This window comes from Phacochoerus africanus, chromosome 8 (assembly GCF_016906955.1).
Source record: "Phacochoerus africanus isolate WHEZ1 chromosome 8, ROS_Pafr_v1, whole genome shotgun sequence".
In the NCBI taxonomy this organism is placed as follows: domain Eukaryota; kingdom Metazoa; phylum Chordata; class Mammalia; order Artiodactyla; family Suidae; genus Phacochoerus; species Phacochoerus africanus.
Genome location: NC_062551.1, coordinates 49,018,957 through 49,045,563, shown reverse-complemented (window position 1 = coordinate 49,045,563; position 26,607 = coordinate 49,018,957). Strand labels below are relative to the sequence as shown.

The window sequence follows — 26,607 nt, the reverse complement described above, 5'->3', positions numbered from 1 at the left end:
GATCCCTGACCTCACTCAGTGGGTTAAGGATCTGGCGTTGCCATGAGCTGCGGTGTAGGCTGAAGACGTGGCTCGGATCCCATGCTGCTGTGGTGGTGGCGTAGGCTGGCAGCTACAGCTCCGATTAGACCCCTAGGCTGGGAACCTCCATATGCCGTGGGTGCAGCCCTAAAAAAGACAATAAATAATTAAATAAATTAATAAAATCCGAGTTCTTAGAAAGAAGGATCCATGGGCGAGCCTGGGATGGGAGTTGGGTGGGCAGGTCAGGGGAGGGCTCTGTGCCCCACTGCACCCCTGCTGTCTGTGGAGTCAGTGCTATCAGAGTGCCCTGCACGCAACCCCTGCCAGTCACCACGATCCCAGACAGAGAAAGCTGAGAGGGAGGGAGATGGGGAAGCAGAGGCAGAGGAAGATAAGGTGACGACCAACTGGAAGCAGCGCAGGAAGAGAAAAAGGCAGACATGGTGAAGAGAAGAGCTGGAGAGACAGAAAACAACATGAAAAAAAGCGGACATGGAGAGTGAAACAGAAAGATGAATGGAGAAACACAGACACTGAGAGGAAGAGAGGCACTCCGAGAGACAAGCCCAGGCCCAGCCCCTGCGCAGCCCCCCCACTGTCTCCCAGGTCTGGGCCCTGTGCCAGGCACCTGGCGGAAGGCAGGATCCAGCAGGGTAGGATGGGTGGGAGGGGGGCCACATTCCTGAACAGTCCATTCTAAGAACTGACTCAGCCCCATCCCCCACTGGGCCTGGGTCTGCCCCATCCAGCCCACATCCCCAGACCCAGCCAGAGTGAGGCCCAAGTTTGTCTGCCCTTGTGGCCTGGCCATGGTTTGGGGGGCGGGGCACCGAAGGGTCTGGGGGACTGGAGACCAGGGGGTGTAGCAGCAGGACATTTGGGACATGTGGGAGCCAGAGGATTGGGAATAGAGGTGGCGGGAGTTCAGGGCAGGAAATAACTATGAAGATGGGGGTGGGGGGTCAATGATGGAATGGTACCCAGAAGTCAGAGGACAGGCATGGATCCCAGGCTGAAGGGCACCAGGAGGCCAGGGGACTCAGGTGAGCATCTGGGAGACAGGTACAGCATACATGGCTCCAAGAGCAAGGGGCGTGGAAGTAACAAGGGCTTGGGCATGAGACCCTAGGAATCCCAGGCACAGGGCACAGGCGTGCCAGGTTAATTTCAGAGTCAGGATGTATTTAGGAAGCAGAAGCGCAGCGTGCAGCATTTGGTGATCATGGGCCCAGAGATGTCCAGGAGATTCAGGAATGCACACCAAGTAAGAGAGACCCAAAGGTGTTAGGGGGTCAGGAGGGTGCACCTGTTGACCAGGTGTGCTGACATGAAAATATGAATGCATTAAGGCACTCAAATAGGACAGGTTGAGGCAGGCACAAGGAAAAAAAAAAAAAAGCCAGGAGGAGCCAAACACAGTAAAGGTAGGGCTAGGGCAGGCTGGAGACCTTGGGTTAGGGAGATACAGAAGGGGCACCCCGAAGGTGCCCACTCCTCCCAGGCCCAGTCTCCACCCCCACTCCAGCCACGACCCCATGGGAATCAAAGAAAGGCAAAACAAAGAAAGGATGCTGACATAGAGGATCAAGGGCGCGAGGACCACTTGTATCGCAGTGCTGCTGTTTCTGGTCCCGCTACTGGTGCTAGCCAGGCAGGGTTGGGGTGCACAGGCCACTCGGACACAGGAGGTCCTACCCCGGGGGCCCACACCAATCCCCCTTCTGGGGGGCTTGCTGCATCTAGAGTTCGGCCTCCTGGACCGTGCGCTCATGGAGGTAGCCCTGACAGTGGGTGGAGGAACAGAATTCTGGATTTGTGGAGGTGGGGCTGGGGGCTGGAATTCCTGGCCCTCTGAATGAAGCTGAGGCCTGGGACCCCATGAGTCCTAAGACAGGATGAGGGGGCTGGAGTCCTGCCTTCTGGGGAAGAAGGATAGTGTGGATGGGAAGCCAGGTCTGGAGAGGAAATGGGCAGTGGGCTGAGCCCCTGGCTCAGGGCGGAGGGGCAGGGCGCCATCTCTTGCCTTCTGCCCAGCCCCACTTCTGGGCCCTGAGGGAGGAGGAGGAGCCTGGGGTAAGCAGTCTCATCTCCGGGGAAGGGGTGCAGAGAGGTCTGTTCTGGTTCAAGGCAAGGAGGTACTGAGGATCCAGACGCCGAGTTCTAGGGGTGCAGGGGGGAACTGGACTTCTAGATTTTCTTTTGGCCACGCCCATGGCATGCATAAGTTCCCAGGCCAGGGATTGAACTTTCACACAGCAGTGACCTGAGCTACAGCAGTCACAACACCAGAGCCTTAGCTGCTAGGCCACCAAAGAACTCCTGGACTTCTAGATCTTGAAGTAAGGTGGTAGGGCTGGACTCCTGGGTCTGAAGGAGAAGGGACCTGGGCGCCGGGCTTTGGGGTCTCCGTGGCAGAAGGGTCAGGAGCCCAAACCAGGCTCGTGTAGCTCTCCAGCTACTGGGGTCCCTTGGTCATGGTTTGGCTGGGCCCACACCCTGCAGTGGTGCTGTGTGGCTACACAGCGCTGCAGGACCCATTAGCACTGAAAGCGGATGCCTTCTCCAGGCGCAGGGCCCCTTCGGTCTTTGAACGTTTCACACAGGGAAATGGTGAAGCCTGGGCGGTGGAAGTGTGGGCCCGGACCATGCAGTTTGGGGGATAAAGAGCGGGAATGGGGAAATAGGGCAGGGCCTAAAGAAGTCAAGGTTAACAGTCACGGCAAGGAAAGGCTGGCCAGGGTCGGATGGCACGGGATAGGGGTGGAGTTTCTTGTGCGCCAGTAGAAGAGCCTAAGAGTCAAAGCAAGCAAGCACTGGGTCAGGGATGGGGACCAGCAGAGGTGGGGCCAATGCACCGATAGGGCAATGCATGGCTGGGGTGGCAAAAAAAATATCTGGAAAAGAAGCAGGGTGAAGGGTTGTGAGGAATTCAGCTCCACCTTGGGCATCACCAACTCCCCAGCCTGCCCCCTTTTCTGTCCCATCCCCAGGCATGGTGTTTTCTAAAGGGCAGCGCGGGCAGACACTGTGCCATTTTGCACTTTGACCACTTAAGGAGTCTGGGTTGGGTGCTCGGATCATTGAGGTGTGTCCTGGAAGGGGCTGCCTGGCTGCCTGGTGAATTTCAAGCCACCAGTGGCATGGCCTGGTCAGAAAAGGAGAGGGACCTGTTGTGGGTGTGGCCATTGAACAAGAAAGAACCATGGGAAGGCGTTTGGGTGGAACGAAGGCAGTTCGCCCAAGGGTTGGGTGGGGTCCTAGCCACAGCGGACCTAGCCCCATTCGACCCCTTCTAGACAACGGCTTATCGGTGTATCTAATGTTATCTGTTCCATGGTCTTTGGGAACCACCATGGCTACGAGGACCGAGTTCCTGAGGCTCCTGGACCTCCAGTAACAACTTCCACATCACGAGTTCCAGATGGGGTGAGGTGAGAGGGCCGGCCCCAATCCCTCCTCCTGGGGCCAGACCCCGAGTCCATGGACCTATTTACACAGGATCACTAGAATGGGGCAGCCTCTGCATCTTGGAAAAGAAGTTTTAGAACTCACAACATCAAAATCCTGGTCCAGCTCATAAGGAAAAGAATGGTCTTGCTCAAGATCCTACCGGTTCCCCCACCCATATGTACACTTCCCCCTCCCTCCTGGACTGGCTCCAGGCCTACATCACCAGATCTTCCGAAACTCTGCACACGCTTCGAGTTTTCATCTCTCAATAAGGCCAGTGGCAGGGGCAGTCACGGCAGCCAGGGAGCTCCACGATTTCACTGACTGCTTCCTGGATCAGGTGGATAAGGTACAGGACTCTGCTGCCTTCAATTCTAACCCTGCTGCCCACCAGCAGCCACCTAACACACGGCAGGACCTGTTTCCTCTACCTACAGGAACAGAAGGAGCCAGAGCACCATTTCTGGCAGGAGACGCTGGTGATGACGAACCATAACCTCTTCTTTGGCAGCCCTGAGAGCACACGCAGCCCCCTGCGCCATGGACTCCTCATTCTGCTCAAGCAGGTCTGTGAGCTGGAGAGCCAGGGATGAAGGGGCTAGGATTTGCGGATGGCTGGGAGCTGGGCACGCATCATTCACATCTCCGGAGGCCCCAGCCAAAGTGCAGGCTGGGCACAGGATGCTGTGGTAGGTTGAATGCACATTCCAAGCCTCCAGGACCGTGATTACCTGCCCTACACCTGCACTGCACTGCTGCTGAAGCTGTGGTGTGCCCTCACTCGTGACATCCACCCGCACAGCCACCTCCTGCCCAAACTGCCCACCGAGCCCAGGGATCCTGCACGAGGGCCGGGGACAGCCTAACAGTGACAAGCAAGCCTGACTGTTTACAGTGGACACGTAGCTCTGGGAGCAAGAAAGAAGGCCCACCTGCTGCTGGCTTCTAAATGGGATCTTCGGTGGACGGATGGCAAGCGGTTGCTTGTTACATTTCCAGGTATCCTTTGTACACCCTCCAGGGCACCTTCATGATGCCTCTGCCTGTGCAGGATCCCACCCAATTCAAGGATCCAGACCACTTCAACCCCACCAACTTTCCAAACAAGGGCGTGTTTCAAAGCAAAAATGCATTGATGCCGTTTGCACCAGGTCTGGGCTGGGCAGGAAGGGGATCTGCCTGGATGGGTCCTGGTGTGCATGGGTTCCTCACTCATAACCCCACGTTCCCAGGAAAGCGGCTATGCCTGGCCCGATCAGCAATCTTCCTTACCTCCATTCTGCAGCGGTTCTGCCTGTTCCCTGTGGGGAGCCCCGCCAACCTCTACCTCACCCCACAGCGCTCTGGCCTGGCCTTTCAGCTCTGGCTGGTGGCCTGCTGAAGTCAGACTCAGCCACCCTCTGCTCACCGGCTCTCAGACCTCCTTACCCCCCTCTGGTCAATAAAAGCCCTGAGTTGCAGGTGGAGGAATCTTCGTACCCAGAGGGAGTGAGAAAGTCAGGTGTGTGCAGCTGAGGTAAACTTTTATTTCTTGGCTGACAACTTTCACGCCCATGCTCCTCCCAGCACCTTTCATCCTGCCCAAGCAGTGGCAGCCTAGTCCAAAAGGTGCCATGGCCAAAGGGGTTGGGGAGTCACTTCACATTCCAGGCTGGAGGAGTAGGGGGCTTGGGGATACTCCCCCCATAAACCTTTGCCAGCAAGAGGCCATGACTCACCCCAACCTCAAATCCTACATCCTGGTGGGAGGTGGCAGTGCCTCCTTCCAGCTCTCCAAACCTGAGAGGGGGAATGACCAAACAGGGCAGGACCCAGCTCCAGTAACGGCAGCCCCCAGCACTGGCCTCTGCCCGGGTCACAACCCCAGCCCCCATCCCAGGGCAGGAGAGGTCTCTCCTCCTCCTTGGTCCTCAGCGTTGGACGGAGCCCTCCACACCAGGCAGGACAGAGGCAAAGTCAGAAGCAGAGGCGGCAGCGGGGAAGGAGCAGGCACTGAGACTGGTGGGCTGCCGGCCTGGCAGCACCAGGGCCCAGGGCTCTCTGAAGTCAGGGCAAGCCGGCTGTCCGTGCAGCTCTGGGGCTGGCCACTAGGTGGGCGTAGTTGGCTGCGATACAGGTACTTGGACACCTTTCTGTCCTGCTGCTGGGGATGAGACAGGTGATTGAGTCATCAGGGAAGGGACAAGAAGGTCAAAGAACCCTGGGAAAATGGGGAGAGCACCAGGAAGAAATGGGGCTCATGCTGGGGGTAACAAGAGAGTGAACTACCTAGAGAAGGTAGGCAAAGAGGGAGGAATGAGTGGCAGGATTCAGTGACCCCAATGGGGCGGCTTGAGGGCTAGGGAGGACTTGAGGGGGGGGACACCATTTGGGAAGCAAGTACCTAGCTGATACTTGTCTTTGGCTGCTGCTCTCTCCTTGGCGTCAAAATACCAGACAGTGATGGCATACCTGGGGACCAGAGCAGCCCCAAGGGGTGGTTAGGGATCACTTTTCTTCAATTCCAGCCACCATATCCACCCTTCTGAGCCCGGCTGCTCCCACGCAGGCGCCCTCACAGCACTTCATCACTTCCTAGTCACTCCAGGGATCTGACAAGCCTTTGTTGGCACAAGGGCGAGCGCCTGGGCACATCCTCAGAAGTATGGACCTTACCTGGTGGCATAGGCTGGTTTCACCTCATGGGGGTTCCGCCGATCAGACCAGAAAATGAGCAGCCGGTCAAAGAGTGGCTCGATGTTGGCTACCACAGGCCGGCCCTCTGGGAATATCTGCAGCAGGCCGCCGTGCACCTGAGAGCATTCGAGAACGAGGCAGGAGGCCCGTTAGTCCTGCCTAGAGCTGCCCTGTCCCCCTGCACTGCCGGCCTCCAGGAGCCCACCAGGGGGCAGAGTAGCTGCACACACCACTCCCTCCCTCCCACCACTCAGGCTCTTAAAATGACAGCCCAGAGTCTGCGTCACCATGGAGATGGGCAGGAAGCTACCGAAGACTACAGGATATGGGGTGGGAGAAGCTTTCATTAGGCTGGGGGCTGGGCAGACAGCCCCATTTCCCAAAGAGGGGAGAACGGCTACCACACAGTCAGCTGGAGAGGAGGTCCACTTCCCAGGAAGAGCTACTGGGCAGATTACAGCGCCCCGCCGCGGGTTGAAAAAATAAATAAGACAATGCTAGAAGCTGAGCTGGGAGTGAAAAATGAAATGGATGCAGGCCACCCCACCAGCGACCCCCTACCTTGACGTCCCAGTTCTGATTCAGGTAATAGATACAGGTGATGCAGCGCCCATCGCCGTGGGGATTGTCAACGTGTCTCACGTACCCCAGCCCGTTGCCTGGGTAACATGCCACCATGGCCTGGCAGAGACATGGAGGTGGGTTTACTGAGGCTGGTAGGCAGGGACTTTGGGGGAAGCAGCGATTACCTCCTCTCTTGCACCCCTCCCTGTCCCTCATCTCTCTGACACAAGTGTCCTGGGCAGCTCCCAGGGTTTCAGCACCCAGACTTCTTTTTCAGCCAAGCCCCATGCACCAGAAACCCCAGCTCCTAGGCCTCAAAAAGCCCACTCCCCACACACATGCCCAGAGCCTGGCAATGAGATGCGGCTCAATGAGTAACGGAAGGTTTGGTTTCTTTTCCTTTTTTGGGCCGCACCTGTGGCAACAACATACGAAAGTTCCCAGGCGAGGGGTCGAATCAGAGCTGTAACTGGCAGTCTACGCCCAGGATCCAAGCTGTGTCTGTGACCTACACCACCACTCACAGAAACACTAGACCCCCAACCCACTGAGGCCAGGGATCAAACCCATAGCCTCATGGATACCAGTGAGATTCGTTTCTGCTGTGCTGCAATGGGAACTCCCTGAGGGTTTTCTTTCTTAAATATAGTCCAACCCCATCTTAGACACCTCAGAGGAATAAAACCAATTTAAGTATTTTCTGGTGTGCAAAGCTGTGCCCTCACAGCCCCACACCAGTTCTCTCCCTGAGCTGCAGAGTTGGAATCTCCCGGGACAATGATGCCCACGCCTACTCCAGAGGTTCTGATGTACTTGGTCTCAGGGACAGCCTAGAACTTTTAAGGTTCCCCAAGTAATTTTTTTTTGCTTTTTAGGGCCACGGGTATGGCAGTTCCCAGGCTAGGGGATGAATCAGAGCTGTAGTTGCCGGCTACAACCCGGCCACATGGGATCCAAGCTGTGTCTACAACTTAACGCATTGAGCAAGGCCAAGGATTGAACCCGCGTCCTCATGGATACTAGCTGGGTTTTGTTACTGCTGAGCCACAATGGGAACTCTTCCCAAGTAATTCTGGTGTGCAGCAATGCTGAGAACCACTGTCCCTAGCTACAAAAACCTGCTAAATAAATCATCTGTCTCCAGCACATGCGAACAGGTAGCAAACCCAGAATGTGACTAGAACCTCAGATCTAATCCCAACTTCAAGGATAACCTGCCTAGCTGCCTTCTCAACACCCGAATGGGACTCAACTGCCTCATCTGCAAACTGGGACTAATAAACACCTTCTGTTTATAGCAGTAGCATGAACCCAAGAACTCTGGAGGTTCCTGACCCCCAGATCGAACAGTAAGGATTCCTTTCAGATGCTGGCTTATGTGCGTACAGCTCTATTCACGGGGCTATCACCCCCCCCCCTCGGCCTCAGCCAGCACTGTGTGTGCACAGGCCCACGCCTAGCCACTCTGGACCTGTTTCTCATCAGGAAGCTGACAAAATGGTGGATGTGGTGTGAGGGAAAGGGCCCAGGTGCTCCTGCGACCTAACTCCTGGCTTCAAGTCTGTGCTGCCAAATGAGCTGATACTGGGGAGGTGACATGACTTCTCTGCCTCAGCTTCCTCATCCGAGAAATGGAATTAACAACTACTTCGCAGGTTGCTGAATAAGACATAAATGACTGGGAAAGGACCCAACATGGTGCCTGACACATGACAGAAAGTCAAAGCACAGGGTGAAATGATGTTGAGAAAGGTCCCTGTCCTACCCTCTGCCCACAGCCACTGGGAGGGCTGGACAAGGCAAAGAGCATCAACCCCTCGACCCACACCAATGCCAGGCCAGACTCTGCTGGCTCCTGCACCCCCCCCCCCACCGAGTGCTCAGCTACACCTGAGGTAAACACTCCCGGTGCTTGGTGCATCTGCTGCCAACACATGAGGATTGCCAGGCATTCCATGGCAGGCCAGGTGGACTCAAGCCCTCAGCCTCCTCCCAACTTACTACTCCCTGGGGCTCAGCCCAGCATGGATGCTCCACTGCTCTGTACTTAACACGTAGCAGCTGGTCCACCACAGCGCCTGCCTTGGGCGAGAGGCCAGGAGGCTGCTATATGGTCTGGCCAACCAGGAGGAGCCACACCTCTCTTTCAGCACCAGGGCAAGACGTTGGCCCCCACAGGTCCCGGATTCCAAAGACACCTTCTCTGCGCTGCTCACTCCCTGCAGATGGGTCAGCGCTCTGAGCAACCACTTCAATGGGACAAAAGAACACAGCTGTGACAGGAATCAGCGAGCCAGTGATGAGGGATGGGCAAGCCCTCCCCAGTTACACTCCAAGCAGAGATTGTGCTGGGTTTGCTCCAGGATGGGGTGGGCAAAGGGGTCCAGTACTGCAATTTCTTCCCCCACAACCCATCCCCACACAGCAGCCAAAGACTCCAGCTCACCACTCCACTGCTGCTCAGATCCCCTTAAGTTCCTCACTGCACCCCAGGAAGATACAAATTCCTGGCCAGGACTCCAAGGCCTCCTGACTTCCTGACCAGGTCAAGCTCATCCCCAAGGCCTCTGCGCCTGCCTGGAACACACTTCCACAGGTCCCTCTTTGTTATTCGGGTCTCAGAACAAGGCTACCTTCAGTACTCTAGCTGATGGCACCTGGGCTGGTTCTCCGTTTCATCCCTCTCAATGTAAAATTAGCACAGGTACTTGTTTACCTGGTACTAACCCCTAGGGCCGGGCCTGTCTCTCCAGTACCAGGAAGGTAGCTGCTGACTGGAAGCGCTCTTCTGGGTCATGGGATGGGAGCGGGTGTGCACACGCAGAGGTAGGCTAGGTTCAGAAACAGGCCCTTTAAGGCCCCATTCTCCCCCCCACAAACACTTACCTGTGGCAAGGGGGGTGGGGGCCAGCCCCAGAGAAATATCTACCTCCTGCCCTGGCTCCTTACCCTCCCATCTCAGGGAAGGGGCAGCTGGGATCAAGGTGCCCCTTCCACGAAAGCTCCACGAAGCACATGCATGACACACACACCTCCAAGTCAGAACCCCAGGACTACTGAGCCAACAACAGCAGGCTCCGCCTCCAACTGCTCTTAAAAGGGGCCTCCTGGGTCCCCTATGGCAGTCCTTGATGCCAGTGGGAGTTCAATTCCCTCCCACCCACAAGTCAACTGAGCAGAGGAACTAGGGAGAAGAAAGGAAGGCAGAACACTGGAGCTCAACTCAGGAAAGGCCCGAGAGGCAGGTTGTCACTGGCCAGTCACACTGGTTATCTGAGCTCCGACTACGGCCACCCAGCTCAGCACCCCACACTGCCTTAACTCCAGAGCCTGGGGAGGGAGCGCAGATGTTGCCCTTTGAAGGTGGGGAAGCCTGAAGTTGCTGTCTCACTGGGGCAGGGGTGGGTCAGAGAGGAACTTCAGTGATTGGGTTGGCTCCTCCCCTCCCTTTCTCAGTCCAGCCAGGCTTGTTCTTACCTCCCAAGGCTAAAAAAGTCTCAACCCCCACCGCCTCCACCTCCTTGGGGCCCCGTTCCCAGTCACATCCAAGGCACCAATGAAGACATCAGCACCCTCTCCTCTCCCCTCCTACAAGGGCCACAGACGGACTACCTGGGGTCAATTTGGTTTTCTAATCCTGTAGATGAGCAAAATGAGGCTCAGAGAAGTATCCTGCCCCTGGCCACTCAGCTCTTGTGGTCTCCCCACAACCTCTCCCCAGCAAGGGTAAGCGCCCCTGGGGAGAAGGTGCCGCATACCCTGGCGGCAGGGAGATTCCCACCCATCTCTCCTGTCCTGGGAGGGGCTGCCTCTGGCTCTCCAGCTATCATGTAACAGGACAGAGAGGGGAAACAGGACAAGTTCCAGCTGGGGTGGGGAGGATACTGGCCTCAGGCCCCGGGGGGAGCCCTGGTCCCTGAGCTGAGAGGGAAACACACAGAGGCAGAAACAGAGATGGGATCTGAGGAAGGAGGGAGGGGACATCAGGAACACAGCCTCATGCCTGCAGGGCAGAACACCGTTTGTGCCATCAGCCAGGCATCACTGGTGTTGTGCAGTGGGCACTCCCTACAGGGCCTTCTCCATACACCACCAAAGCTTGGACTCAAGGCCAGGGTCCTCACACCCCCTCCACGGAGAGAATTAATTTGTCAGCAAACCAAAAAGGCTCTGTGGACCACTGTCATGTGCAGGGCTCCTGACTCCAGGTTCCTGAACGGGCAGCCGGAAGCCCAGATCACCGCCCATACACTCCAATCAAATAAGCATTTTTCTTGAGACAGGGTCTGTGGCTTTGGCAGATTCTCAAAAAGGCCCAGGTTCCAAAAAAAGATTAACTACTACTCTTAAACAGGAAAAAAGGACCAAGAGACACAAAGGCAGAGGATCAAGAAGACAGACCAGAGCCAGACATAGATGAAGTGATGGACAGACAGCAAAACGGAGAGAATGGAGAACAGGGACTAGGTCGAGGAGGGATGGGAAAGATGGGGACACAGCTGCCCCGAGCCCAAGGAAGTCGCCCCTGATGCAAATGCACAGTGTCCGGCATACAGTGCACAATGCAGCCCAGCCCCAGGTACAGGGGGCAGTGCCTCCTCCCTCAGCCTGGCATGGGCCTCACCACTGCCACCCTCCCCCACTTCCCCTCCTGGTTCTCCTACCCGGGAGCCAAAATGGACCGACCAGAGATAGACAGTGGACAGGACAGATTAGACAGACAGGAACTGATAAAAAAATAAGAGAACAAGGAAAACTAGAGACAGAGACAGACACACACATGCAGACAGACAAACAGAGGCAGAAACCTGGGCCTGTCTACACTGACCATTCTTGGTCTAGGAGCGATGAACAGAGAGCAGGGGGCTTGAATTGCACCATGGCCCAAGCACAGGTGTGGGGCTCTGAATGTCAGCACCTCTCCTCAGGTTCTTCAAGAGGATACCTGGCAAGGTCAAGAACCGCTATGACTACAGGTCAAACCCATGGTTTACAGGCGCACAAACTAAGGCCCACAGGAAGCAAGGGTCCAAAGTGAACTCAGACAGCCCCTGCACTAGAGCTGCCTAAACCCCCATGTGACTCCACAAGCCTGTCTCCAAGACGACTGGTGCTCAGAGCACCAGACCTCCAGCAAGTGCTGGGTGGCCGCCCCCCTCCCCGCCCCCCCACCAAGCCTCACCTTGGTGCGCCCGTTGATGACGTAGCTGCCCAGCCTCCCAGCACAGTGGCGGATTACAGCATCCACGTGGGCCATAAGAGCACCAATGCTTCGGCAGCCAGGCTCATGGCCTTCCACCCAGGCAATCTGGTCCCCACGGATGCTGCGTGGGGGGATAGCCCGCTGGCTCACTAGCTGCCCGTCACGCAGGCGCCCGCCCCGCTTCAGGGCCTCCACCTCGGCCAGCACACGGCCACCTAGTGCCGCCCCCAGGAAACTGTCCTTGACGCAGATGCCATAGTACCGCATGCAGGGCACAATATAGTCCAGGGCCAGGCGCTCCGGTGCAGCGGGCAGCACCTCCTCCCTCAGCCCAGCACTGGGCTCACCACTGCCACTGCTGCAGCCCTCCCCCTCGGCCTCAGCCTCCTGGTTCTCCTGCCTGGCCCAGGGCCGTTTGCTGGGTGCAGGGGCATCCCCACCACCCTCTGCCCATTTCCGTTTAGGGGCCTCGGGCCGGGCGCCCTGGGCTGCCAGCCGCTGGCACCCCTTGGTGACCAGTGCCGCAGCACCCTCACTCTGCAGCGGCCGCAGCTCGCCGCCATCCTGCCCACCGAAGCCCTCCCTCAGGGGGCTGGCTGTGGTGGAAGTAGCTGTGGCTCTGGGGGTCCCACTTCCCGCCGAGGCCTCACCAGGCGCTCCTGGACAGTGGTAGGAGGACAGCAGGGGACAGGGCAGGTAACTCTCCACCCCCATCCTGGCCCGGTTAGGCTCCAAGGGTTCTGACACGGAACCAGGCAACTGAGGGAGAGCCTGACTCAGGGGCTGCGGCTGGCACGGGCTGTCCATGGCAGCAGTGTCTTCATCCCCCGGGCATGGAGGGCACGGCCCAGGCCCATGGTGCCACCCTCCTCCACCTCCTCCTCCTCCACTTGATGCAGCCGGGGGCCAGGGCAGCTGGGCCTGGCGTGGGGCAGGATGAGGCAGGGCAGGTGACAGAGACTTTTCTCGTGCCCTGGGGGTGCTCGCTGGTCCCCAAATCCTCTGATGTCCCTAGGGGCTTGGGAAGAGAACTGTCACGATGGCTGGAGAGAGAAAAAGAAAAAGGAATGTGAGAAGAGCTACAGGCAAGCGGGCTGGGGGAAGTGGTGAGGAATGGCAGGGGCAGTAGAGGAGAAGACAGGCTAAGCTAGGAAGACCCCAAAACCGGAGGCCACATGGGGAAAGACTAGGAACTAGGAGGGAATCACCAAGAGACAAGGAGTAATGGGGGACAGCTGGAGGAGTGACCAGTAGATGACCCAAAGACAGAGGACAGCGCTGGGAGTGGTGGGAGAAAGCATCCCCAGACAGACACAGACCCACACACAGAAAAGGAGGAAGGGACCCGAAGTAGAAAAGGATGGAGGAGTGGGAAGCAGTCGAGTTAAAAACAGACAGAGAGGAATTGGGGGGGGGGGTCTACCTGGAAGACACAGAGGGAATGAGGGGATCCCAGACAGGGGCAACTGGACGGCGCAGAGACAAAAAAACACACCGGAGAAGCTAGGAGGGTGGGCCTGAGACAGCCGGACAGAACGGGCAGGAGGGGTCGACCTGAGCCGAACCGGAGGAAGCCCGCTGGGGGCTGACACACACCCAGACGGAAGGGAGTCGTGGGAGCAGGGTCCACAGCGACAGAGAGCAGGGTGGAGGAGGGTTCTCTCTCTCTCACACACACACACACACACACACACACACACACACACGGCGACAGGACGATGGGAAAAAAGCGCCCCCCTCCCAAGTCCCTTCGGTGTGGGCGCTGGGGCCCCCGTGGGGCGCAGCAGGCGACGGAGGCAAGGCCCAGTGACCGCCTGGACCCCGTGCCCCCACCTCTCCCCTCCCCCTCGCCCTCCGCCCGCCGCGCGCTCCCCCCTACTCCCCCCGAACAGCCGGCGTTCAACGTACCCGGCGCGCGTTCCCTCCCCCCACGCCCCACCCCCACCCTCCCCACCCCAGGGTCGCCATGCTCCGCCACGGCGTGCCCGGCGCGCACCCCCACACCGCGCCCGGCTCGCGACGCACCCCGCCTCCAACGCCTTCCCCGCCCCGCTCGCTTCCCTCCCCGCGTTCTCCTCACCCAGCTTTTTCCTCCGGCCCCGGCGCCGCCGTTTGTGCCAGCCGCCCTGCGCCGCACAGCGCGCCATACCCCGCCCCCACCACCCGCGACGCTCCGCCCCCGCCTCGCCCGGTGAGCACGTGACCGCATCTGAGAGGAGGAGACGGGGCTTGCGCAGGCGCGAGCCTCGCAGGGCGGGGCGAGGAAGTTTAGAACACCCGCCTCCCTCGAGAAAGGGGAAACGGGTCCATCTCCGACGCAGGGCTTATTTGCATTCTCCGCTCCGCCCCTTTTGCGCGAGAAGAGGAACGCTGTTAGGCAGGGCTAGAACCATTGGGGTCTGCCAAGCGAGTGGGAGGAGTATGTAAATGAGACTATTTACATAAACAGGCCCACCCCCTCAGAGCCTCGAGCGCTGAGTAGCGGAGGTCCGGGAGCGGCACGTAAATGATTGACATTATTTACATGGACAGCTCCGCCTTCTCACAGCCCAAGAATAGGAATAAGATATGGAGAAATGTCTGCGCAATTAGTTGGGAAATGTATGTCAATTTGCACGACAGTAATTTACCTAAGGACTTTTTATAACGGCGAAGAAAAGAGCAGACGTCCTTGAGAAAAGGGAGAGCAGACTAGAAGGGATATGCAAGTGTATCCTGACCCCTCTGCCCTGCCCCATCGGGACAACTGAGTGGAGTCAGAATCAAACAGTCTAGGAAAGCTGCTCAGAGAAGACATTTGCATGACAGCCTCGAGTCTTTTGAACGTTCTGGACGACCAGGCCTCCAGTGAGGGTGGTTAAGGCCAACCTGGGGATGGGAGAGCAGTTGGGAGTGTTCTCAGCAGGCTGCACCTGTCCCTGGCAGAGCACCTGCGGGTGTCAGCAGTTCACCTGGGCACAAGAGGTAACACACTGAGCTCAAATATCAACAGGGGGCAGGGTTATCCCAAAGCGCACACAGTCTCCAGGAACGCAAAGGGCTCATGGCCACACACAGGTGTATCAAAGGAGCCAAATTCACACCAAAACACACAAAGACCTCAGGGGCACACCAACAGTCACACCAAATAGACTGCCTCAGACTTTCAGGCATCAGACATGCAGAGCCATCACACCCAGCCCAGACCCAGGGCCCACCCACAGGCCTGAGTTCTCATTCGCTGGCCTCCGGGTCCCAACAAACACCAGCCTGGTGGACACAATCACCAAGGACACAGAGTATTCACAAGCAACAATGTCACACATGCAAGCAGCATACATTCCTACAGAACCCATCGCACCCATCACAGAGGGGCGTCAGTGTCACACATCTGGGCAAACTCCCTCCATGACAGACACCCGAGTGCCATGGAGTCATGGTGGACTCCATCCCCCACCATGTCTAACACCAAGACATGGTCCCCAGACACCATCAGGGACCTCTTCTGCCTCCCCTTCCTCCCCACCACCCCAAAATGATAGAGGCCATGACACAGGTGTAAACAATGCTTTATGGGGGTTGGGGGTGGGGACGGGACAGGCCTCCAGGTAATAAATAACACGTACTCGCAATGGCAAGGGCCAGGGAAGCTGAGGCCAAATGGCCCTGGTCTCAGGCTTTGGGAAGGCTTCGAGTATGGTTAGGGGTGGTTTGGGGGGACAGGGGCAGCCAAGACAGAGGAAGCAGCAGCAGGTATGGATTCCCCCTCCCCCTCGTGGCTCAGTCCTGCCCCTCAGCCAGGCCCCACCAGGCCAGGGAAGGGGGCACGTGGCAGGGCAGCTTCTCCGGGGCCAGGGCAGGTAAGGGGCTTGGCCTCCCAGGGCCTGGTCTGGGCCCCAGCCGGAAGGACAGCGCTGGTCCTGGAGAACAGGTGAGCTGAAAGAAAAGTGTGCCAGTGAACTGGAGGGACCCTGAGTCTGTCCAGCTGGTGTCTCTGTCTCATCTCTGGGTATCTTCCTGCCTTCGCGTCTGTGCCCATCTGCCCACACTCTCCTCTTTCTCCCAAAGTTTCCACATTGTCTGACTATTTCTGTTTCTCGTCTACTAGTCATTTGGGGCTCTATGTCTGAGGGCACAAGGAGCTTCCTGTTGATTTGCCTCAGGGAGCTGTCTCCTGTAGAGGGGGCATCTTAGTGTCTAACTGTTGTGTCCCTACCTTTGTACCTGTGTCCTTCTGTGTTTCTGGATTGCCCCGGCTCTAGGCCTCATCCCTGTGTTTTCCAAACTGAGGGGACACATTTGGTTAGCCGTTCTTGCTTTGTGCTGATCTGCAGATAGCATTACCTGGGAGCTTCCAGAAATCCCCCAGTCACTTCAGAATCTCTGGGGTAAGCCTCAGGCATCAGTAGCTTTTATTTGTTTGTTTGTTTGTTTATCTTTTTAGGGCCACACCTGTGGCATATGGAAGTTCCCAGGCTAGGGGTCGAATCAGAACTGCAGCCACAGCAACACCAGATCTGAGCCGCATCTGCGACCTACGCTGCAGCTTGTGGCAATGCTGGATCCTTAACCCACTGAGCAAGGCCAGGGATTGAACCAGCATCCTCATGGATACTAGTCAGGTCCTTAATGGCTGAGCCACAGTGGGAATTCCTCAGGCATCAGTAGTTTTAAAGTTCTCCAGGTGATCCAGTGTGCAAAACTGAGTTAGTGGGTTGGAAAATGACTCTGGTGGACCCTGAGCAATTTTTGGTTCTTTTCTTTCTAGGGCCACACCCACGGCATATGGAAGTTCCCAGGCTAGGCATTGAATTGGAGCTGCAGCTGCTGGGCTACACCACAGCCACAGCAACTCCAGATCCCAGCTGCATCTGCAACCTGTACCACAGCTCAGGGCAGTGCCAGATCCTTAACCCACTAAGCCAAGACAGGGATCGAACCCTCATCCTCATGGATACTAGTTGGGTCTGTTACCACTGAGCCACAATAGGAACTCCTTTTGAGCAATTTTTCATTGAAAATATCAGAGTACTTTGTATGTAATAAGAATGTTGCTCCGGCAGATAAGCAATAAGATCCTGCTGCACAGCACAAGGAACTCTATCTAGTCACTTATGATGGAACATGTTGGAGGATAATGTGAGAAAAAGAATATATATGTGTGTGTGTGTGATTGGGTCACTATGCTGTACAGTAGAAATTGACAGAACACTGGAAACCAACTATAATGGAAAAAATAAAAATCATTTAAAATAAAAAAAAAAAAAAGAATGTCGGTCCATAGAGATAAAGAGCAGATGAGGAGGGGCCAGAAGCTGGGGGAAAGGAGAGTGAATGCTAAATGGATGTGGGGTTTCCTTTTAGGGTGATGAAAATGTTTTGAAACTAGACAGAGGGAGTGGTTGCATAACCTTGTGAGCATACTAAATGCCACTGAAGTTTTACACTTTAAAATGGCTAAGTTTATCTTATATGAATTTCACCTCAATTTCAAGAAAAAGCATATTAGTATGAGGAAGACATGTTTTAGTTTTATGCGTGTGTGACTGTGTTAGATCAACATGTGTAAGGGCGTCTCCTCCTGCAGATCACAGTCAACCAAGTTTGAAAATGCACTGTCTTTTTATATTTGATTTACTGAGGGGCAGACCCTGAAACAGACTCAAACCTAAGCCCTGGGGTAAAGAGTACATACCCATCCATTTACCTAGCCCATAGGTTTTAAAATGGATAAGAAGAAAAATAATAGGGGAGTTCCCGTTGTGGCTCAGTGGTTAACGAATCCGACTAGGAACCGAGAGGTTGCGGGTTCCATCCCTGGCCTTGCTTAGTGGGTTAAGGATCCGGTGTTGCTGTGAGCTGGGGTGTAGGTCACAGACGCGGCTTGGATCCCACATTGCTGTGGCTCTGGTGTAGGCCGGCAGCAACAGCTCCAACTCCACCCCTAGCCTGGGAACCTCCACATGCCGCAGGAGCGGCCCAAGAAATGGCAAAAAGACAAAAAAAAAAGAAAAATAATAAACAGCTCTCGTTTATCAAGTCTTAGTTTACAGACTGTCGGTCCCTGTTCTAGGCACTTTACATGAATTAGCTTCATCAAGCTTCTCAACAGCCACAAGGTAGGTCCTATGATCAGCACCATTTACAGACGAGGAAACCAAGCCCCAGAGAGGTTAACTACTTTGCCTGGAGTCACACAGCGATGAAGTGACAGAGTTGGAGTATAAAGGCAGGCAGCCCAGCTCTGGAGTCCGTGACCTCAGGTAGGGCAGACAAACATCATACAAATAATAGCAATCACACCACGGCCACAGCAATTGGGTACAGAGCTGGATGCTTTCAAAAGGAGGGGCAGTTGTGAGATGGCCCATCTAGAGGGAGCGACTCCATTTAGGAAGCCAATAAATGTTCCCTGCAGGAAGAATCACTGTAGCAGAGACTTAGTGATGGATGGGAGTTGCACTTTTTTTTTTTCTTTTCTTTTCTTCTTATGGTGGTGGTACCTGTGGCATACAGAAGTTCCCAAGCTAGGGGTTGAATAGGAGCTACAGTGCCGGCCTACGCCACAACCATGGGAACACTGGATCACATCACATCTGAGACCCACATCGCTTGTGGCAACACTGGATCCTTAACCCACTAAGCGAGTCCAGGGATCGAACCTGCATCCTCATGGATACTACGTCGGGTTCTTCACCTGAGGAGCCACAATGGGAACTCCATGAACGGGATTTGGAAGCATAGCAGATGCAAAAGATCTGGAAGGAAGAAAGCTCCGCCCAAAGAGCTCACTCTTGGCTGCTTTCTCTCAAATTCCATCTCCATTCATCAGGAAGTTATGTTGGCTCTGCTTTCAAAGTACATACATCCAAAGTCTAACAACTTTGCTCCGGGGCCATCCTGGAGAAGCCCAGGGCTGGGAGCGGGGCGGGGTAGGGAAGGTGGGCCTGAAGCACAGAGATGAGAATTACCAAGACACGCACACCACGCCCCGTCAGAGAGGTGGGGACGTAAGGATCTGTCAAGCCTAACAAGGAGTTTGGACCAAGCATCGGGGAACAAGCAAGGCTTCCTAGAGGAGGGGGAGGAAGTTACCAGGAAACAGAGGAAAGAGCAGTGTTCCTGGCAGAGGGACGAGCATGAGCAAAGACCCAGAGAAACAGAAAGAACTTCAGTCGGCCTCATTGGCCTGAGAGGTGGGGAGAAGTGTGAGTTGAGGCCGATGAGGCTGGCACCCTGCAGAGGGTCAAACTCAGGATCAAGGCTGAGGCACTTGAGCCACATCCCACGGACCCTGGGAGCCACGGTGGGTTTCAACAGGGCAGGGGCAGGAACAGATGTGTGCTTTGGAAAGACCTAACGACCACATTGAGGGGGACACACCTCGGACTCTGCCTGGAGACAGAGGTCAGGAAGGATACACGCCTGTCCCCTTCTTAACCCCTCCTCCGCCCCACCCTGGTCCTGTCTCTCACCTTGACTTTGCAGCAGCCTCCCCACTGGTCTTCTGGCAGCTACTCATGCCCCTCACAGTCTCTCCTCTGTGCGGCCAGAAGGGCCTTCTCTGCTCAGAGTTCTCCTGTGGTTCCCATGTCACCCAGGGTATAAGCCAGCATCCTCGCCATGGCCCACAAGGCCCTAACTCATCTGCTTCCCCCACCCCAACCTCATTTCCTGCTCACCAACCCCCCAACACACACACACACACACACACACACACACACACACACACCACACACACACTCACTCACTCCAGCCATGCTGGCCTCCTTGGACCCCCCACCCAGGCCAGGCACAACCCTACCTCAGGGCCTTTGCACTGGCTGTCCTCGATGCTTAGAACACTCTTCTTTTTTTTTTTTTGTCTTATCTAGGGCCGCACCCACGGCATATGGAGGTTTCCAGGCTAGGGGTCTAATTGGAGCGGTAGCTGCTAGCCTACACCAGAGCCACGGCAACACCAGATTCGAGCCGTGTCTGCGACCTATACCACAGCTCATGGCAACGCCGGATCCTCGATCCACTGAGCAAGGCCAGGGACTGAACCTGCAATCTCGTCGTTCCTAGCTGGATTCGTTAACCACTGCGCCACGAGGGGAACTCTTCTTTCCCTCGGTCCCCACATGACCCCCTCCCTCCTCTCCTGCAGGTCTTCCCCTCACCATCCTGTTAACACTCCACTCTCCCCCCACTGTCCAGCTTACTTATGTATCTTGTCTGCTGCCCATCTCCTTCACAAAGGCAGGGATTTTTGTCTGTTTTACCCACTGCTATATCCCCAGTGCCATGAACAGGGCCTGGTGCAACAAACATTGGGTGAATTGTGACGGGAGGGTCAGAGATCCAGGGTGGAGAGTGGCAGTGGGACTGAAGGGACGGGTGGGTCCTGCGGCTGGGAAGATGGCTTCTTTAACTCAAGTGTTCTTGCATCTTTCATCCTCACTGTGTCTCCTGTCATCTCTCTTTGTGTCTCTGCCTCTGCTTCATGCCCCTCTTTGCCAGGAGACCACCCCTGCAGTCCCCAAGTCCCCAGCATCGCACCTGGCTCCACAGGTCTCAGCAGCCACAGGGCTGAGGGGCCACAGCCTGGGCGCTCCGAGGCTGCCGCAGCTGGCGAAGAGAGGCGTCGCCGTACTGGATGCCAGAGCCCATCCGCTCGGGGTCAAGCTCGCCTGCGGAGAGGGGCGAGGTCAGGCCTGATCCCTTGGAGACCTCTGAGCCCTGCCCTCTGCTCCCACTCCAGTCAATGCGGGGGGCCTCACCTGAGTCGATCTTGTTCAGAATGGTGCGGGCACACTTCAGGAACGCCTCCTCCACGTTCTCACCCGTGAGAGCACTAGTTTCCAGGAACATCAGCTCTGGAGGGTTGGGGGGCAGACACTTGGAAGGTCAGGGCTTCAGTCAGTCCCTGTCCCCTTCCACTCCACCTCTGACCTGCTGCCTCTCATTCTGTTCCTCAAACATTCCACCTTAGCCCTTACCCTGGGCCTCCCGACAGGCTGTTCCAGTGCTTCCCTTCCCAGGTACCCACCAAGCTCTCCCTTCAGAGCTCAGCTCACATCTCCTCCTCCAGGCAGTCCTCCTGACCTCTCAGGATGGGTCAGGTGCCTGCTCTGGGCTCCCTCGGCTCCCTGTGCTTCCCCCTTCCTGGCCCTCACCTCTCTGGGCAGTCACTATCTGGAAATGTTCTGTCTCCCCCGCCTCCCCACACTGGACTGTGAGCCCAGGAGAGCTGGGCCCAGGGCTGTCCTCATCCCTGTGTCTCCGGCACTATCTAGCAGGCCCCCCACAGTCCACTCATCAGCCACATGACAAGGCTTCACAGTAAGTTGAGAGCCAGGATTCAAACCTACGTCCTTTTTTTTTTGGCTGTGCCTTTGGCATGCAAAAGTTTCCAGGCCAGGGATCAAACCTGCACCACAGCAATGACAACGCCGAACCCTTAACATGCTGAGCCACCAGGGAACTCCTAGACCTATATCTTTCTAATGGCGAACCCTCTAAAGCTGCACATTGCAAACTGGAGGAACACGGACAGACCCTAAGCCAGCAGGCTTTGGCCAACACCCATGTTTTCAAATGAGTTAATTCTTGCAGACCTTTTTTTTTTTTTTTTTAATATTCACTAGTTTGTCTTATTGTTTAGATCCCATATATAAGTGATACCAAACAGTATGTCTTTCTCTGTCTGACCTGTTTCACTTAGAATAATACGCTCCAAGTCCATCCATGTTGTTGCAAACGGCAAAATTCCATTCTTTTATGTGGCTGAGTAGTATTCCATTGTGTGGGTGTGTGACTGTATATATATGTATATATATTCATTCTTTATCCATTTATCTGTTGATGGACACTTCGCTTACTCCTAAAGCTTGGCTATTGCAAATAAATGCTATGAACACCAGGGTGCATGTATGTTTTCAAATGAGTGCTTTTGTTTTTTTCTGGATATATACCCAGGAATGGAATTGCTGGATCATACGGTAATTCTATTTTCAGTTTTTTGAGAAACCGCCAAACTGTTGCCCACAGTGGCTACACCAAATTTACCTTCCCACCAATAGTGTACGAGGGTTCCCTTTGCTCCACCTCCTTGCCAACATTTGTTCTATGATGACAGCATGCCTGCATACTTTCGATGTGGCTAACAGTCTTATTCACAGAATGTGCCTATCCCCTAGGGCCACTGGAGTTTGCAATCTCCACCTTATACCCATACCCCACAATGGTCACAACCTTCTCTCTTTCTTTGCTTTTTAGGGCCGCACCCAAGGCATATAGAGGCTCCCAGCCTAGGGGTCGAATCGGAGCTGTAGCCACCAACCTACACCACAGCCACAGCAATGCAGGATCCAAGCTGAATCTGCAACCTACCCCACAGCGCACAGCAACACTAGATCCTTTACCCACTGAGCAAGGCCAGGGATGGAACCTGCATCCTGCTGGATACCAGTCAGATTTGTTAACCGCTGAGCCATGATGGGAACGTTGGTCAAAACCTTCTTACCAGCCAACATTAATCAAGTACCCATCCATCCGGGCACAACTTGAGGGCTCCCTAGGGACCACCTCCCTTAACCATCAGGCACAATGAGGCAACATTCTGATTGCAGCTTTCCAAATGGGGAAGCTGAGGACCAGCATGGTCATACAGCTCGCACGAGGCAACCCTTAGATTTGAACCCAGACCGCTAATCAAATCTCCAAGTTCTCCTGCCAGGCAGAGCCTCAGGAAGCCAGGAGCCCGCGGGGCCCTGGACCTGCCCCCGGTCCTCAGCTGACCCCCTCCTCCGCTGGCCCCCCGCACGCCCTCACCGTTCTCCTGGGCAAAGCGGGAGGCCTCTAGGAACGTGACCTCTCGCTCCGGGTCCAGGTCCTTCTTGTTGCCACAGAGAATGACCACGATGTTGGGGCTGGCCAGCGTGCGGGCGTCCGTCAGCCAGGCAGCCAGCGAGTTGTAAGTCTCCCGGCTGTGGAGAAGCAAGCGAGGAGGGAGGCGGGCTCGGGACGGGGGCAGCCCAGGCCCCACCCTGCCCACCCACCCGCCCGCCAGCCGGGCACCCACCTGGTGATGTCGTACACCAGCAGGGCTCCGGCCGCCCCTCGGTAATAACTCCGCGTCACCGACCTGTGGGGCCAGGGGGACCCAGTCACCCCCGAGGCTGGGGTCTGCCCCAAGACTGCCCCCCTCTGCGGAGAGAGACTGGTGGTTCGGCGGCCCCTCGTCCCTGCTGGCCCATCCCCTAAGCCTGGCCGGGGTCTGGTCTCACCCCACCTTCTCCCGCTGGGCGTTTCCCTCACTTAGCTGCCTGCCTCTGGCTGAGCCTCTCTTTTCTGTTTTTTGGCCACCCCGCGGCATAGGGAGACCCCTGGTCAGGGATCACATCCAAGCCGAAGTCGCAACCTAACCTCCAGCTACGGCAACACCAGATCCTTAACCCACTGAGTGAGGCCAGGGATGGAACCCACATCCTCGTGGATACTAGTCAGACTAATTTAGGCTGCACCACAGCGGGAACGCCTCTCTCTCCCTTTCTGAGTGTCTTTAGCTCTCTCTCAAGTCTCTCTTTCTGTTCTAGGCATCCTGTCAACCTCGACCCCTCGCCCCACCCCAAGCACCTCCTTCTCTCCAGGCCTTGTTCCCTGGGATAGGTTCGTTCCTCCAGCTGCAGGGGTCTACCCCTCATAGTCTCCTCAGGGTCAGGTGTCCCTCCCGAGCTCTCTCACCCTTCATTCATTATGCTGCCTTCTCAATCTTTTTCTCAGTGTCTCTGCCTTCCTCTCTCCCAGACCCCTTCTTTCTCTGACCCCATGTACCTGCTCCTCACCATCTCTTTCTCCCTCCCTCTACCTTGCCTGCCCTCTCTGTGTGTCCTTGCTCTTATCACATGCTCTGCACGCCTCTCTCCCTCCCCTCCCCTCCAATCTCTCCCAAGGAGCCCAGCCCACCTACCGAAACCGCTCCTGTCCGGCTGTGTCCCAAATCTGTAGCTTCACAGTCTTCCCACCCACGTTGACCACCCGAGATCCAAACTCCACGCCGATTGTGTGGTTGGAGTCCTGTTTGACTGGGAGTGGGAGGGAGAAAAGAGACAGTGCAGGGGCTCAGAGGATTCCCTGCCCTCCAAGGCCTCCCCAGCCCCTATGAACCCATCCTCTCTCATTGCTGGGGAGACTGAGGCTCAAGGAGGACCTAGCAAAGCACATACACCAAGGTGAGGACCAGGCAGCCAGCACTGGTATTGCACCTATGGCCAGTCCTGCCACCTACCCACCCCAACAGCTGCCTACTTTGCCCACACCATGCCCATGCCCGCAGTTTAGTGTTCCAGGACCACCCCCAGGAACTCACACTTATTCTCAATGAACTGATGAAGGAGACATGACTTGCCAGTACCCGCACTGCCAATCACCAGGAATTTGAAGAGGAAGTCTGAGTGGATGGAGCCAAATTCAAGGAAACCCACATGGAGAGAAAGATAGACGTGAAAAAATGGAAACCAAGAGAGCATCACAATTACAGGGAGAGCAACAGACACAGGCAGATATAGAACAATGGGTAACAAAGCAGTAAGAGATAATTCTTACACAGTGCTTCCCGCATACCAGGAACCCTTCTACAAGTCTTTACTTACATCAACACCTCAACTTAATCCTCGGCAAAACTCTATGAGGAAGTTGTACTAATAATCACCCCTGTAACCAGATGAGGAATCTAAAGCCAGAAAGGTTACTGACTTGCCCAAGATCCCACTGCTAGGTAGAGCTGGCAAGGTAGAGCTAGGATTCGAACCCGGGCCAACTGGCTCCAGAGTCCAAAATCTCAGCTATTAATTACACTGTTAGAGCCTTTTTTTTTTTTCCTCCCCTTTTCTGTCTTTTTAGGGACACACCTGCAGCATATGGAAGTCCCCAGGCTAGGGGTCTAATCAGAGCTGCAGCTGCTGGCCACGGCCAGAGCCACAGCCACAGCCACAGCAACGTGGGATTTGAGCTGCATCTGCAAACCTACACCACAGCTTGTGGCAACACCAGGTCCTTAACTTACTGAGTGAGGCCAGGGAACAAACCAGCATCCTCATGGATATTAGTCGGGATCTTAACACGCTGAGCCACAACGGGAACTCCTGCTAAAGCCTCTTGAAAACCACTTTATCAGACTCAGCCTCCCCTCGCTGCACCCCATGATTTCATCTCCTATCACTTTCTTATTCATTCACTCGACACTTGCCACTCGCCTTCAGTCTACTCCCTGAAGAGACGAGCTGGTTCTTACCTCAAGGACTTGTTCCCTCTGCTTTTCTCTGTTTGTTGAATGAAGGCAGCTCCCTCTGACTCCCACACCAGAGTTCTCTCTACCATATTCTGTTCTCCCACGTCCTACCCATCCTTCTGGATTTTCCAACGCTCAGGATCTCCTTCCCGTTCTCTGCCCAAGGTCCCTATTCTCAAGTCCCACCCCTTGCCACTAGCCCCACCCCCTAGCTCAAGGACAGCTCACCCCCAACCACATTCCAGACATCTCGCAGAACATCCTTTCACAGTCCTCCCAGGCCTTCAAGCTTGATTCTTGTTATTCAGTCAGCCCCGCCCCATTCACTCAGGCCCCGCCCTGACACATTAAGGCCACCCATTTCCTCAAGACCTCCACGATCTATCGCGACTGTGTCCCCCAAACCCCGCCCCACGTCTATTTCGCCCACACACCAGACGCTCAGGCTCCGCCCAAACCTATTAAGCTCAGCCTCAGATTCACTAAACCCCTCCCAGCATCCACTAGGCCCTGCCCCATACAACCAGACCCCGCCCCCCTGGTAATACAAAGCCCCGCCCCATACCCACAGGCCGCATCTCCCCGGGCCCAGACCCCAGACTCCAGCTTCCGCCCACCACCCTCACCGTAGGTCTCAGCCATGACTCGGTCGCGGCCGCTTAGGGCCGCAAAATGGCGACGCGGCCGCGCCTGGTCCTCGGTTGGCAGCCGCTCCACTCGGTCTGCAGCCCCGGCTCCTTCCTACTCCCGGGGCCGGCGCCGTCGCTTCCGCCTCCACCCCCCTCCGGCGCGACCCGCTAAGGCTGCGGGATACCAGGCCACGATTCCCGAAGACAGGGATTGGCGGACTCGGCGGTCAAGGGGCGGGACAAAAGGCGCAGAATGGCGGGGCGAGAGAGGCGGGACGTAAAGGGGCGGGACCAGCGCGAGCGATTGGCGGCGTCAGTGGGAAGGGGCGGTGCAGAGTTGCTCCGTGGAGCAGAGAAATGGCTTCGGTCAGGAGACCAGGAGCAGACCTGAGATTCCAGATTGGGTAGAAGCTGACTTGGGGGCGGGGATACGGATGCAAAGAAAGGGGCAGGGTTAGGATTGACAGAGCCTGGAAGAGGTGCCGATCTTGAGCTTGGGAGTACTGATCTCAAAGGCAGAAGGATGAAAACTGGGATGGTTCTTACTCCTACCTCCTTTGACCAGTAATCTTCCAAAAAAACATATGCTCCGCGATTACTTCCTCATTGCCCGATTGGCTCATTCCCAATAGTTCACTAGTTCTCTTACTGGTCTAGAGAGGACACTACAATTCCCTAATTTGTCTGTTTAGGTTATTCCGTCTTATTTGCCTGTGATATCTAAGCTGAGGAGCCTACCTCTGGTACCCAGCTTGGAGCTAAGAGCTTTTAGTCCGTGAAACTCTGCCTAGCAACCACTGACATTACTA

General features: G+C 55.9%; 2 protein-coding genes across 5 annotated transcripts; both read right to left on the bottom strand.

Annotated features, from left to right (window-relative positions):
- Positions 1 to 4,980: 4,980 nt before the first annotated feature.
- EGLN2 (egl-9 family hypoxia inducible factor 2) lies at positions 4,981 to 14,090 on the bottom strand. 4 transcript variants are annotated; one of them, XM_047794088.1, is made up of 6 exons: positions 13,998 to 14,090; positions 11,897 to 12,960; positions 6,712 to 6,831; positions 6,130 to 6,266; positions 5,858 to 5,925; positions 4,981 to 5,617 (listed from the first exon to the last, which is right to left on the bottom strand). In XM_047794088.1, exons 2-6 carry the CDS (start codon positions 12,722 to 12,724, stop codon positions 5,562 to 5,564), a joined length of 1,209 nt encoding a protein of 402 aa, XP_047650044.1. In that variant the 5' UTR covers positions 12,725 to 12,960; positions 13,998 to 14,090; the 3' UTR covers positions 4,981 to 5,561. The 4 variants fall into 4 exon arrangements, with proteins under 4 accessions (XP_047650044.1, XP_047650046.1, XP_047650045.1 ...); XM_047794090.1 differs by having other exon boundaries at positions 4,981 to 5,614; XM_047794089.1 differs by lacking the exon at positions 13,998 to 14,090 and adding an exon at positions 13,413 to 13,731.
- Positions 14,091 to 15,449: 1,359 nt separating this feature from the next.
- On the bottom strand, positions 15,450 to 26,019 carry RAB4B (RAB4B, member RAS oncogene family). Its single transcript, XM_047794085.1, has 8 exons — positions 25,796 to 26,019; positions 24,249 to 24,329; positions 23,850 to 23,964; positions 22,962 to 23,024; positions 22,712 to 22,866; positions 20,659 to 20,754; positions 20,438 to 20,568; positions 15,450 to 15,832 (listed from the first exon to the last, which is right to left on the bottom strand). The coding sequence occupies exons 1-7, from the start codon at positions 25,809 to 25,811 to the stop codon at positions 20,453 to 20,455; spliced, it is 642 nt and encodes a 213-aa protein (XP_047650041.1). The 5' UTR covers positions 25,812 to 26,019; the 3' UTR covers positions 15,450 to 15,832; positions 20,438 to 20,452.
- Between the last annotated feature and the right edge of the window lie 588 nt (positions 26,020 to 26,607).

Excerpts from the sequence above, each read along its gene's own strand:
- EGLN2 (XM_047794088.1), bottom strand. The coding sequence starts at position 12,724 with ATGGACAGCCCGTGCCAGCCGCAGCCCCTGAGTCAGGCTCTCCCTCAG. Across the intron at positions 5,926-6,129 it reads AAACCAGCCTATGCCACCAG|GTATGCCATCACTGTCTGGT; the intron begins GTAAGGTCCATA and ends TCTGGTCCCCAG. Across the intron at positions 5,618-5,857 it reads CAAAGACAAGTATCAGCTAG|CAGCAGGACAGAAAGGTGTC; the intron begins GTACTTGCTTCC and ends TCTCATCCCCAG.
- RAB4B (XM_047794085.1), bottom strand. Across the intron at positions 23,965-24,248 it reads TCAGTTCATTGAGAATAAGT|TCAAACAGGACTCCAACCAC; the intron begins GTGAGTTCCTGG and ends TCCCACTCCCAG. Across the intron at positions 22,867-22,961 it reads CTGGTGTACGACATCACCAG|CCGGGAGACTTACAACTCGC; the intron begins GTGGGTGCCCGG and ends GCTTCTCCACAG.